Source organism: Pelobates fuscus, chromosome 10 (genome assembly GCF_036172605.1).
Source record: "Pelobates fuscus isolate aPelFus1 chromosome 10, aPelFus1.pri, whole genome shotgun sequence".
NCBI lineage: Eukaryota > Metazoa > Chordata > Amphibia > Anura > Pelobatidae > Pelobates > Pelobates fuscus.
This window is the reverse complement of record NC_086326.1, coordinates 98789540-98803535: the sequence shown is the minus strand read 5'-3', so window position 1 is coordinate 98803535 and position 13996 is coordinate 98789540. Positions and strand designations below refer to the sequence as shown.

The following is a 13996-nucleotide window of genomic DNA, read 5'->3' as shown; positions in this document are numbered from 1 at the left end:
TTCAGCTTAATGAAGTGGTCTGGTTGCCAGGTCCTTCTAGGGTTAACCCATTTTTTCATAAACATAGCAGTTTCAGAGAAACTGCTATGTTTATGAATGGGTTAAGCCTTCCCCCTAATCCTCTAGTGGCTGTCTCATTGACAGCCGCTAGAGGCGCTTGCGTGATTCTCACTGTGAAAATCACAGTGAGAGCACGCAAGCGTCCATAGGAAAGCATTATGAATGCTTTCCTATGTGACCGGCTGAATGCGCGCGCAGCTCTTGCCGCGCGTGCGCATTCAGCCGACGGGGAGGAGAAGAGGAGGATCGGAGGAGGAGAGCAGGAGGAGATCTCTCCGCCCAGCGCTGGAAAAAGGTAAGATTTAACCCCTTTCCAGAGCCGGGCGGGAGGGGGACCCTGAGGGTGGGGGCACCCTCAGGGCACTCTAGTGCCAGGAAAACGAGTATGTTTTCCTGGCACTAGAGTGGTCCTTTAAAAGTACTACTCCAGGCACCACAACCACTTTATGTCAATGAACCAGATATTGTGCTTGGAACTCTTGGGGTCTTCTCCCCTTCAAATGTTAAACAGTTTTCCAAAACGGCATTGACATGAATTGGTTTTGCGGTTACTCAGCTTTTGTAACAGAGAATCAGTATAAACCCCTTGGTCCTATAATGAGAAAGCCACAGCTTGCCTCAAAAAAAAAAAAAAAAGACAAAACATACAAAGATATCCCAACCGAGTTCTCAGCATAATTTGGTAAGAATAAAATACTAATATGGTAGCAGTGACTTCCCACCACATTCAGCTGAGCTCGGCATGGCCTATGCCCTTCACATTCATATTGCTAAATGTCCAATTCTCATCCTATTTCTGACTGAGTAAATGCAACATGCTTGCTAGGGTAGATTATTAGGAGGTCTGCTGAGTGAAAGGCAACATTTTCAAAGTCGTACACACACAAAACAGGACACCTAGACAACAATCCAAACTTGCAGTATTTACAAAGGCAAGTGCATAATTCACAGCCAAAATTAAACAGCGCAGACACTACACACAATTTTGCTTGGATATGTCAAGAAAGGAATTGTTAAAGTTTACAACAGTGGCTGGTACATGACATTAACCCTTATAGCATATAGCAGTTAGTTACCTGATATTGCAAACTGCTGAATCTTGAAGTTAATGTTGAGGCTGGGATTTTCTTCTGGTTTGGGAACACCGGATTGCAAGGAGACTATTCCTTTAAGGTTTGGGAGCTTTTGTGGGAGGATCTTGCCAATATCCCAGTTCAGCACCTTGTCAAATGAGAAAACGTATAGGCAGTAAGGGTTAGAAGCTAGATAGAAAGGAAATTACATTTATTTTATCAGGAGATATGCTTCTTATCCCACTTTTACAAAGTTAAAAGGAATTAGGCATTGGTACGACTAGAAGGGCTTTCACAGATAGTGAATCCTACTTTCAAACTACACTACTCAGCTTAAAATAAAGAGTGTAGTAAGTTACATTTTAGCACTGTGACCATATAATTCCTGGTTATGACAGACATTACACACTGCATGGCCCATAGTAGATGGATACTGTGGCTATTTCAGCCAATGATAGCTGTAAGAAATCAAGCACACCACGAGTCCTGCCATAGACAGACCGTGGCAGTAGAATGCCCCCACTGCGGAGACCTTTTTGAACAAGTCAGTTCAGCAAGTTTTTGGTGGCATGCTGGGGGTGGTGCAGCCACCTGTAAAATGCTGCTCGTATAAAGTGGAAATATTCCCAGCAACCACAGCTCAGAACACATTGCCATGAGAGGAGTTTCAAGGCCACCATACACATTGTGATTCCTGCAGTTATGTATATCAATATAAAATGAATCTCACCTAGGTTTGAATATGTATGTATCAACCTAGGTGAGATACGTAATAACCTGAATGCAGGAGTTACTCTTTTAAATTCAAATCATTGCCGCTCATTATTATTATATTAACAAGCAATTTACCAGAACCGCCGGTAAATCTGTGTTTTAGGTACATAACAGCAAAGAAAATATTAAGCAACACGAAATACCTTAGTAACTGGATCAAATGTATACGTCCCTTGCGTTGGCACGAGGTTCATGTTGAGCACTACTTTCGGCATGTGCACAGTGAGGACAATGGCCTCTACGGTCTTTCCCATATTCTGCTTAGGGCCTACAGTCACATCGAATCTTCCACTCGAGCTATTATCTTGGAAGCTAATGTTGTGCTTCACGTATACTGGAATTGCCACCAAACTGCAGGGGATAAAGAAAGCATTACACTGCAAAGTCTCACGTATTACAAGACCGAGGGATTTTTCTAACTTCGTAACGCTCCGGCAAGTTTACTAAAGGATCCTAAAAAACATATGTCTATGTATGTAATGATCTGTCAAGCACATCAAAATGAATACTGGTAGTAGGAATGTGAGAAGTTTATTTAGCCTCTATTACTGGGATAAAACAGAATCCTACAAGTTGTGACTACACGTGAAGATGTACAGACGTTCTTGTGCGAATTCCCATGGCCCAGCAAGAGTATTCTAAGAGTATTACACAGTTAAAAGTAGCAGGAAAATACTTTTTTTCTTAAATCAACAACCGCCAAGTTCTACACTCGGGCAGTTTTGCTAGCGCAATACATAGATGGAAAAAGTACGAGGTTGTCATTTTATCTATGATTAATTGTATATAAAGTGTTTATGGTACACATTTCCCTTATGAATGGGTTAATTTATAGCTTGGTGTTATTGCTAAACTCACTTCTGTGAGCTGACACGATAGGACATCAGCCGGAAGTTGCCATCAGGGGGAATGAAAGACAGAACCCGCTCTGATTCCCAGCGCTTGTATCGGACACAGGGGTGGAAGCTAACATCATCCAGGAGCCGGGGGTTCTGTGGAGTAGGAGATATTAGGATTACTAACAGCAAAACACTAATATACTGTTTTTTTCCTACTGAATAAGAGTCTATGTCAATGCCAATAATGAAAAGAAGATGAGCTGTGTGTGCCAACCTTTCTAAGCATCTACACAGGGCTGGTCCATACAATGCCCCAATCTGCAAAATGCAATTACATTCTGGAGTTTACAAACTCAAAATTCCACAAAATTCTTAGCCGTGCCCCATTACTACCAGGGTCACTGTCAAATCTGGTAAGATAAAGACAAAGACAAAGGCAAATGTATTGTGTCTGTCTCTCTAGAGTCCATGATTATTGGAGGCACTGGCATGGTTTAAAAGCCCATCTACATAGAGTCGTCTCGTACTGCGCTGCATAAGTATATGCTATTTATTGGGGTCCGCTAATATCAAGTAAGGGCTGGAGGCGATATTAACAAGAGTCAGCAATAAGCCAAGAATAAGATGTGCCAGGTGGCATTAACCCCTTAAGGATACATGACAGGTCTGACATGTCAGGATTCCCTTTTATTCCAGAAGTTTGGTCCTTAAGGGGTTAAAAGGAAGGGGTAGCTGGCAATAAAAGATTACTGTTAGCCGAAGGTCAATACAAGGGGCAGGCAATAAGTGATTAATGAGAATAGATACAAAATGAGAACACCTAATACATTTAGTGTATATATATATATAATAGAATAGAACACCACAGCTGAACAGCTCTCCCCAAGTCTCTGAAAACCATTAGGTTGGTCCTGCCTCTAGATGACATACAAATATGAATTCTATAATATGAGTTTCTATAATTATCCAATGGAACGGCATTCTGAGAGTAGAATTAGAGTAGATACAAATGACTGATATTAAAGAATCCACCATTTCAACAGCATTCTCAGGGGTTCTTACAACACACCCTGAAGGAAATATTTGGTATCTGATACACATACAAAACCATCTGTGCTCTCAATACATCTTTAGAGGAGAAGACATGGATAAATAAAAGCCCATCAACAGGGTATTAAGATAAGGTTAAATGTACACTCTAATCATAACCACCACACCCAGCTGCAGTGGGCAGTCAAACGGTTTATGACAGGTCGGACATTGCCCCCAAGACATTCACAGTCCTTCCAGTCTGATTAATATGGTTAAATAATCTGCTTTAACTGTATCAATTTTACATTTTGTGCAATTTTTGACTATGTTTCTCTCGCTCTCTCTATATATATATTTATATATATACACACACACACCCCACTGGCACCACCATATAAGTGGATACATCAACTTGTAGAGTTTTTGCAAGGTAATTTGCATTAATTTTTCTTTTTAGACACAAATGAACAATGTTTAGAATCAAAAGAAGTTGGTGTGTAAATAATAGGAGTAGTTAACCGTTCACTGGGCAGGGAGGTGTGAAGATTCTTTGACTACAAAGCCTGTAAAATCAGGCAATATTAGCGGTAGCAAAATCTGCAATAGTCATAACAAAAACAAAAAATAAAACCCACTGCAGCTTCTTTAACAAACTGATACGCTATTCGGCAGGGTTGGTGCTGTTCCGGGCTTGGGTGACTGAGCAGACAATTCAAATCTGACAAGAACACGTTCAGTGAAAATCACTGCTATCGCTTCACTCCTTATCCATGCAAGCACCACTCCCACATTTAGGACCTTTGCCCTCGGTATGTCTGACAAGGTTTCCTATTTGGTTACCATGAAAGAGAGAGTAAGGTCGGGCATCCCAGTTAGCTTGACACAAGACTCCACCACTCCTTGGATTTCTGCAAACACTGTGGAACCTGCAGAGAGTGCAGCAAGAAATTAGCAAAAGATTGTGCTAAATTAATCATGAATACTGTTTATACACCACTCATTTATCGATAGTTCCAATGTTTCTGTTCTGTTTTAAATGGTCATGACCAATGCACAAATGGACAGAAAAAATGGTTGCCTTTTGATGTGTCAGGAGGATCTGCAGATTATCCATGCTATCCTTGGCCATATACCCACACTTTCACCACCTCTGTGCTCCCTGCAGTACACCACCTTATATTTTTTATGGCATTTTGCATTGGTGGAGTAAGTTGAAGTCATAGCCTTCCCTGCAACAGCCATCTGCACGTGAATAACAATACTACATTGTACTAGTGCAAAACACAAGGTGCCAAAAAGAACATGCCGCAAGGAGTGTTGCCATGGTAACTCGCGACTCGCGTCAGGACAGTACCTGCTGCTGCTGGAGGGGGAGATTAGACTTCTGGACCTCTCTTCATTAGCCAAACTGTAAGGGGCCAGGAACAGCATATATCTATAGAGGTAATCGCTAAAGATATATGCACAGGAGGCCCAGGCCCCTCACAGCAGACTTGAGTACCGCCTGGAGCCATGGTCCCTTCTCTCTGATCTACAAGAACAACATATGTTAAATTATACCGTTCACCCACCTGATTTGTCAATAATGGCATCCACTTCCTCAATGACATCAAAATATGCCTCATTGTTAGTATATTTGACTCCTGCCCTCCTCCAGGGAATGTTGGAGAGTTGTCCTGTGGGTAGTGTTTCTCCCATGTTATTGCTCCCTATAGAATAGGAAAATATGATGGATGCCAAGATAAGCAACACAGAAACGCATTGCGAAGAATCCAAGCAAAAACTACACACATTCAAGATGTTCTATTCATTAAGATCAGATGGGAAAAGTCATGAATTGACATTGTACATTGATAAATTAAATTACAAACGCAAACATACCTATTTTTACCCACACAGTAGCACATGTGAAGACAATGTGGATATTGTATCAAAGCTAGAATAAAGGTGCGTTTTTAAGTTCTTTAAATGGGTAAGTTAAATAGTGTTTTTAACCCTATAATGATCAACCAGATGAAGTAATTTAAAGGAACACTAAAGATTTGAAATACTTTTATTATTGCACTACTTACTTCCTCAATGACATTTCTGTGGAGTGTCGAATCTGCTTTCTCTTGTGTAAATCGTATTGTCTATGCCTCTTTTTTTAAATTTGTTTTTATTTGTTTATTTTTAAAGAGGCCCATTATCGGAGTAAATGATTTGAAGAATCCACATTTATGTTGTGTAAAGTCTCTCCACTATGTATTAGAGTTACTCCAAGTATCAGGACCATTTTAGTGTTTTAAAGTGGTCATGGTGCCTGGAGTCTGTATGTGCAGCATTTTGCTCTGAAACGCTGCATATACAGAGTTTAACCCCTCTTCTGCCACAGGTATAACTCCACTTCCAGAAACATCATTGGGGCATCATTAGTCAGATTACAAGCATCAAGAGCTCTGGGCATGTTTGACGTCTGTCATCCATACGCACAGCATGCTGGCGACAAACAGCCAATGGTAGAAATGCACAAAATGTACAATTGTGGATGGAGAGCCCTGAGAAAGGTAAGATAATACAAAAACAGAATTTGAGATGGAAAATAGAAAAAGGCACAAAAAGAAAATGAAGACTGGGGAAAAGAAAGAAATAATGACAGGATAGCAAAGACAGTTGGGAGCAAAAATAATCTACTAACAAACAAAGCAGAGCATGATGGAAGCGAAAAATAATACAGAAAAAAAAAAAAACGAAAATCAACCCAAAGAGAGAGAGGAAAACCAATAGATACAAAGAGGAGAGAGTGTAAACGGTTACGAGGAAAGAGTGAGAAAAAGGAGGAAAAGATTATTATATTATCCATTAGACAGTAACATTATTAACTAAAGTACGGAGCATTGAAAGTTTTTCTGGCCAAAGCATTCCACTGGAACTTCACCAACACAGCTACTCTGACCTAAATTTAGCAAGGTTATTGACAATCACAGTGAATAATCCCACAAAACATACAATATAAATAAGTGTGACATTGTCTGGCAAGGGAGGAATATTTTTGACCTGTGAGGGAATTGACCATAGATCGCAGGATTGTTGGTGGTTTAATCAGCTCCTTGAGGATGTTCGACTCCGTAGCCAGAGGGAATCCATTGTCCAGCATTTCCTCCAATAACTCATACACTACCACGACATTATCCTTGAGGTATGTTTCAGAGCATTCACCAAAGTAATCCTGGAAAACCATCAAAGCTGATCATTATCCAAAGCTAATACCAAAGTAGAAGTCAGCCAACTCTGAGCAGCTTAATTTCTAATAAGACGGTCTTTTGTGAGTGATATACGTTATTATATTGGTGGATTTATTGAACAGGCGCAATCAGTCTAGCTTAAGAGTTGTGTGCGCATCGGTGTAATTTATTTAGTATTGGCATTTATACAGCGCCAACATATTCCACAGCGCTGTACAATTAGGAAAGACAACACAAAAAGAACAGACCGTTATAATAGGTAGAGGGCCCTGCCCGTGAGTTTGCAATCTAAAGGTTAGACTGGGGAGATGAGACACGAGGTAGCAGAGGGATTTGTATGTGATGGCAGAGAGAGTTAATAGAATAGCTGCAGCAGCTGGTAGCATGTGAAGGGAATGAGGAGGTGATTGGCTGTGATTCCAAACAGCTGGAAGAGCATGCTATATAGTTAGAAGGAACCAGGGTGGGTGGGTAGAGCAGAGTACAATGTGCGGTACTTTCATGTTCAGTAATACTCCTATAGCTTTGTATGGGAGAGAACAGATTGGCTGAATCTATTCAGACACTTTCGTGTTGCAGCTAAGCTGAACAGCATCATGGGAGATTTGTGAAATGTAAAAAAAAAAAATTCTTTCAATACGTTACTTTCAGAATAAATAGAAAAAGGGTACCAACCCTTACCAACCATACCTTGACAGGCATTTTTAGTTTTGTTTTCTCAATATGGGTTTGAAAATGCTGCTGTAGAAAGCAACCACCACCTGACTTTTCTAAACAGAACAAACATTTCACAGAATGATACTTTTATACATTTTATCTCCCTCACTTTCTACTTTTATACCCTCCTTCGATCATCATCATAGAAACACTATTGTCACCACAACAACTACAGCTTATTGGATTTGTTCTGGTGAGTAGAATTATTTCCTTTTTGCGGTAAACACTGTCTTTTCAAAGAAGGTGCAGTGTTTACTTACAGCCTAGGGATACATGCAATGGCCACACCTCAGATGGCTGCTAAAGGGGCTTCCTGGGGCAGTGCTGCAGACCACTCCACCTTCTGCATGGAGATACTGAAGGTTCCTCATAGGGGTGCATTTATTTAATGCATCTTTATGTGGAGATGCTGATTGGCCAGGGCTATGCTGGCTCTGCCACTTTGACGATTTTAGCCAATCCAGTGCTTTCCTATGGGAATGCTTGTGATTGGCTGAGATAATCACTTTTGATGATGTCAGCCAAACAGACAGATCAGGGGCAGAGCCAGCAGCATACCTGGAATAAAATGTATGATTTTACTATATTTAGGGGGCAAGGGAAGGGCTTGGTTGTGTTTTTAACACTATAGAGTCAGGAATACATGTTTGTGTTCCTGACCGTATGGTGTTCCTTTAAATACACCAGTGTATACTTAAAGAGCAGAACTAAAGGGAGACTTATTGCTATGTGTGTTCTGCCAAAAGGAGACTCAATTATTGGTTGGAATATTCTATAACCTACCCAATGTTGAGGAAGAATGGTGAAGTGAGAAAGCTGCAATTCTAAGTAAATATGCATTATTGGAGATTTTACTTACTTGAACATAAATTGGTTTAGAGCAAGAATGTCAAACTCGCGGCCCACAATGGACATCTTTGCGGCCCAGTGAGCCGCAAGTACATGCTTAGTGTTATATCAGAGTAGGTACCTGCTTTCCCCACATTGCAGGTGCCAACTCTGCTAAAACTTACCAGGCCGGGAAGGAGGGCCAGTGAGGGAGCTCGGTATTCCTGCTCCTCACGGCTCCCTCGCGCGCCGTCTGTAATGAGGCCGGGCGCCAGAATATGATGTCATATTCTGGCACCACTAAACTGCACGAGCGAGCAGTGAGGTGCAGATAGAAGATCCCCACTGGACCCCAGGGAGAGGCCCCACATCGGCTCCCAAAGGTAGGGAGCAATAAAGAAAATGATGTGTGTGCAAGAATGTGTAAATGTGTCTATCACTGAGTGTGTCTGTCTGTCTATCAGTGAGTGTGCGCGTGTGCGCGTGTGTCAGTCTATCAGTGAGTGTGCGCGTGTGTGAGTGTGTCTGTCAGTCAGTGAGTGTGCGCGTGTGTGAGTGTGTCTGTCAGTCAGTGAGTGTGCGCGTGTGTGAGTGTGTCTGTCAGTCTATCAGTGAGTGTGCGCGTGTGTGAGTGTGTCTGTCAGTCTATCAGTGAGTGTGCGCGTGTGTGAGTGTGTCTGTCAGTCTATCAGTGAGTGTGCGCGTGTGTGAGTGTGTCTGTCAGTCTATCAGTGAGTGTGCGCGTGTGTGAGTGTGTCTGTCAGTCTATCAGTGAGTGTGCGCGTGTGTGAGTGTGTCTGTCAGTCTATCAGTGAGTGTGCGCGTGTGTGAGTGTGTCTGTCAGTCTATCAGTGAGTGTGCGCGTGTGTGAGTGTGTCTGTCAGTCTATCAGTGAGTGTGCGCGTGTGTGAGTGTGTCTGTCAGTCAGTGAGTGTACGCGTGTGCGCGTGTGTGAGTGTGTCTGTCAGTCAGTGAGTGTACGCGTGTGTGAGTGTGCGCGTGTGTGTCTGTCAGTGAGTGTACGCGTGTGTGAGTGTACGCGTGTGTGTCTGTCAGTGAGTGTGCGCGTGTGTGTCTGTCAGTGAGTGTGCGCGTGTGTGTCTGTCAGTGAGTGTGCGCGTGTGTGTCTGTCAGTGAGTGTGCGCGTGTGTGTCTGTCAGTGAGTGTGCGCGTGTGTGTCTGTCAGTGAGTGTGCGCGTGTGTGTCTGTCAGTGAGTGTGCGCGTGTGTGTCTGTCAGTGAGTGTGCGCGTGTGTGTCTGTCTGTCTATCAGTGAGTGCGCCTATCAGTGAGTGCGCCTATCAGTGAGTGCGCCTATCAGTGAGTGCGCCTATCAGTGAGTGCGCCTATCAGTGAGTGCGCCTATCAGTGAGTGCGCCTATCAGTGAGTGCGCCTATCAGTGAGTGCGCCTATCAGTGTGTGCGCCTATCAGTGTGTGCGCCTATCAGTGTGTGCGCCTATCAGTGTGTGCGCCTATCAGTGTGTGCGCCTATCAGTGTGTGCGCCTATCAGTGTGTGCGCCTATCAGTGAGTGCGCCTGTCTATCAGTGAGTGCGCCTGTCTATCAGTGAGTGCGCCTGTCTATCAGTGAGTGCGCCTGTCTATCAGTGAGTGCGCCTGTCTATCAGTGAGTGCGCCTGTCTATCAGTGAGTGCGCCTGTCTATCAGTGAGTGCGCCTGTCTATCAGTGAGTGCGCCTGTCTATCAGTGAGTGCGCCTGTCTATCAGTGAGTGCGCCTGTCTATCAGTGAGTGCGCCTGTCTATCAGTGAGTGCGCCTGTCTATCAGTGAGTGCGCCTGTCTATCAGTGAGTGCGCCTGTCTATCAGTGAGTGCGCCTGTCTATCAGTGAGTGCGCCTGTCTATCAGTGAGTGCGCCTGTCTATCAGTGAGTGCGCCTGTCTATCAGTGAGTGCGCCTGTCTATCAGTGAGTGCGCCTGTCTATCAGTGAGTGTGCCTGTCTATCAGTGTGTGCGCGTGTGTGTGTGTCTGTCTATCAGTGAGTGTGCGTGTGTGGGTCTGTCGGTCAGTGTGGGTCTGTCGGTCAGTGTGGGTCTGTCGGTCAGTGTGGGTCTGTCGGTCAGTGTGGGTCTGTCGGTCAGTGTGGGTCTGTCGGTCAGTGTGGGTCTGTCGGTCAGTGTGGGTCTGTCGGTCAGTGTGGGTCTGTCGGTCAGTGTGGGTCTGTCGGTCAGTGTGGGTCTGTCGGTCAGTGTGGGTCTGTCGGTCAGTGTGGGTCTGTCGGTCAGTGTGGGTCTGTCGGTCAGTGTTGCATTGGCTGCGACTGAACAGTTGAGTACCTGGAGGTGCATGGAGGTACGCAACGCCACGTCACATTCCGACGTGCTCCACCTTCACAGAGTTTCAAGAAGTAGCGTGAGGATCAGATTTAGCACAGGGTGCGGAAGGCGCCATTTGGGGTATACCAGAGGTCGTACTCCGGAGTCCCATACCGGCAGCGGCAATGTGAGCGGAGTCTGCTTGCTGGCTAGAGGGGGGTGCTGGGATTTAGTATATGGGGGGATGACTGGGATTTAGTATATGGGGGGGGGGGGACGACTGGGATTTAGTAGAGGGGGATGCTGTTTTTTTTTTTTATACTGTACTTTTCAAAATAAACCTACGTTTCTATGAAATCTATGAAAATTAAAGGTTTTTGTTTTTTTTTGTGGCCCACAGACTTAAACCTTGTTTATGTGGCCCGTGCTAGACTGAGTTTGACGTGCTTGGTTTAGAGGGACTAATAGTTCAGCTGGAGGAATCAGATTTTAAACCTGTTTAATTACATCATGTCATAATCGGTATAAACACCAACTAGAAATTATTCTTGTCTGGGTCTGGTTGTAACCAACAATGTCATTCAAGTAGGGAAATAGTGATCATAATGCGGTGTCTTTTGAAATAAACCCAAAAAACAAATGCACATGGGGAATGCTAAAACATAATTTAAAAAAAGATAAATTTCAATATGATAAGGGCAGCTTAACAATTCACTGACTAGAGAAAAAATAACCACAGAGGACACATGAAGATCTTCAAATAAATATTATAAATGTACACTTCTTGGTGTATATACACACTATTGGGTAACAAATATGAAAGAAATTAATTAAAACCAATATGGCTTAGTCAGTATGTAAGTCAAGAAACTAAAAATACAAAAGTGTATTTAAAGCCATTAAAATCAGTATGCTATTTAAAATATAAGGAAGCCAACAAAAAAGGAACAGGAAAATGAAAAAAAGTGTTTTAAGTACATTCAAATCAGATGTGTGTGTGTTAGTAAAAGATAAGAAAAGGCAGAAATAATTATTTTTTTTCCCAGTATATAACAAGGGGGAACTAATTGCAAGAAATCATTGCTGCAAAAAAAAAAAAATTAAAGAAACATGCAGAAGTATTGTTATTTGATGACCTGGTGCTACAGTAACTAAATAAAGTCAATATAAAGAAAGCTGGGGGGCGGGGCCGGACCGCCATGCCGATAAGCCGCATGTCTGATGGGCTCCTGAAGTCTATGGCTTTCTAAATTGATTAAAACCGGCTTCTACACACTCTTGACGCCAAAAGCTGTGCCATAAAGTAGATAAGACCGGGGACAACACTGAATGACCCAACTACAGAAGCTTTGAAGCTCTGATCAAACTCTGAGGCAACCGGAGGTCTGCGGCCTAGCCGAGTGAGAGGTGAGGTGGACGGCCGCCTCCTTACCTTTCTACCGCTTACTGGTGTCTAGCAGGTCGGAGGCGAAGGCTGCGAGTCCCCCCCCCCCCCCCCCCTTTGGACCGGTGGGGGTTATCCCGGTCCCCGCTGGAACGGTATTTCCACATCAAAACTAAAGGCTACTATCTGCGACATGGAGATGACTGCGGTTCCCAAGATGGCGTCCGGACTCGCTCCTGAAAAGCGGAGCCTGAATCAAATCCATTGCGACATGCAAGATCACATAGACAAAACCCTGCTACACATTGAAGAGATTTTTGATCGCTTCTGGGCAGCACTGGATGAACGCACAGCAGCAGTGCCACCCCTGCCCCATGAGAAAGGCCAGAGAGGTAATAAGAGAGGGATCCCTCCAGGCAGAGCACCTAAACCAGCACCTGTCAGTGCCGTCAGAGGCCCCCATGGGCCGAGGGCAACTCAGGAGTCAGCCCCGCCACACAAACAGAAGCCTGCAGACCAAAAGAAACGACGGACCGCCAACACCTCCTACAGCTCTCCACTGAAGTGGGGCCAGGACTTAGCATGCTTCCGAGTCCATGTCTTGGCGATAACGGCACCAGAAAGACTCGGGGTTAGAGAGGCGCCTTCCCTCAGTGACTCTCCTGTAAGTGCCCGGCCCTTACCGACTGTGGGAGTCGGGTGACTTTCGCTGCCTCATAGATTGATGGACTGCTATTTTTCCACTACGTCCATGCAAATCTAGTAGATCCTCTCTTGTTTTGTTATGCTTTGACCGTTTTGATTTCAGGTTAGAGTGCTAGCTTACTAAGGTTTCAGTGGTCGCTACATGGTACAATAGCCTAATCTTGACACTAGTACATATTCAACACTCACCATGTCTATAATCTCTTTAACTACTTAATTACACCAGCCTAGTTCAGCATTAAGACATGAATATCGTTACCAGGGCTCCCACTCTAGCTTCAGCCCGGTATAAGCAACATGAGCAGAGAACCCCGGCTACTTAAATACTATGAGAATGCCCCTACTTGTTTAAATGTTATAAGCCTGACATCCACGACGCGAACCACTATAACAAGACTTAAATAATCAGCTTGTATTTTGCTTGTTTTATAAACTTAAAAAAATTGTGCATTTGTTTGCATGCCATGTAACTGTCGACTTGCTTCCAAATTGCCTGTGATTGCTGTTGTGGCATTAGACAGGCGTATGTTATTTCATGCACAGCAAAAATAAAGAATATAAAAAAAAAAATTAAAATAAATAAATAAATAAATTAATATAAAGAAAGCTCTAGGCCTGATGGTATTCACCCACAAGTACTTAAGGAGTTAAGTGGTGAAATAAGCGAACCTCTGTTTTTAACCTTTCAGGATAATTTCTTTCAGGAATCGTACTAGAGGATTGCAGAAAGGCAGGTGTGGTTACTTTTTTCAAAAATGTTTTGAATTATCTGCCTAATATTCAGAGACCTGTGAGCGTAACTTTTGTGGCTGGGAAAGTATTTGAAAAGTTATTAAGGGATAATATTCAATAATTCATTGGGAACAATAATGAAATTGTCAGAAAACAGCATGGTTTTATGAAACACAGTCCAAGTCAACTAACCTAATTGCATTCTATAAATAAGTAAGTAGAAGTACAGATCAGGGTGTTGCAGTGGATGCAATCTTTGAGTTTGCAAAGGTGATTGATACAGTTCCACAAAAGAGGTTAGTATAAATTAAAATAAACTAGTCTTGATGAAAATTCTTGTTTTTTGGTATAA

General features: G+C 43.2%; 1 protein-coding gene across 2 annotated transcripts in view; it reads right to left on the bottom strand.

Annotated features, from left to right (window-relative positions):
- The window catches only part of AP3M1 (adaptor related protein complex 3 subunit mu 1), a 47927-nt gene that overhangs the window by 2883 nt on the left and 31048 nt on the right, over positions 1-13996 (bottom strand). For both annotated transcript variants that reach the window (XM_063434340.1, XM_063434339.1), the window contains exons 4-9: positions 6815-6986; positions 5350-5487; positions 4619-4704; positions 2766-2899; positions 2051-2258; positions 1137-1281 (exon numbers count right to left, since the gene is read on the bottom strand). In XM_063434340.1, coding sequence (XP_063290410.1) covers positions 1137-1281; positions 2051-2258; positions 2766-2899; positions 4619-4704; positions 5350-5487; positions 6815-6986 — 883 coding nt within the window. The remainder of the gene's footprint in view (positions 1-1136; positions 1282-2050; positions 2259-2765; positions 2900-4618; positions 4705-5349; positions 5488-6814; positions 6987-13996) is intronic.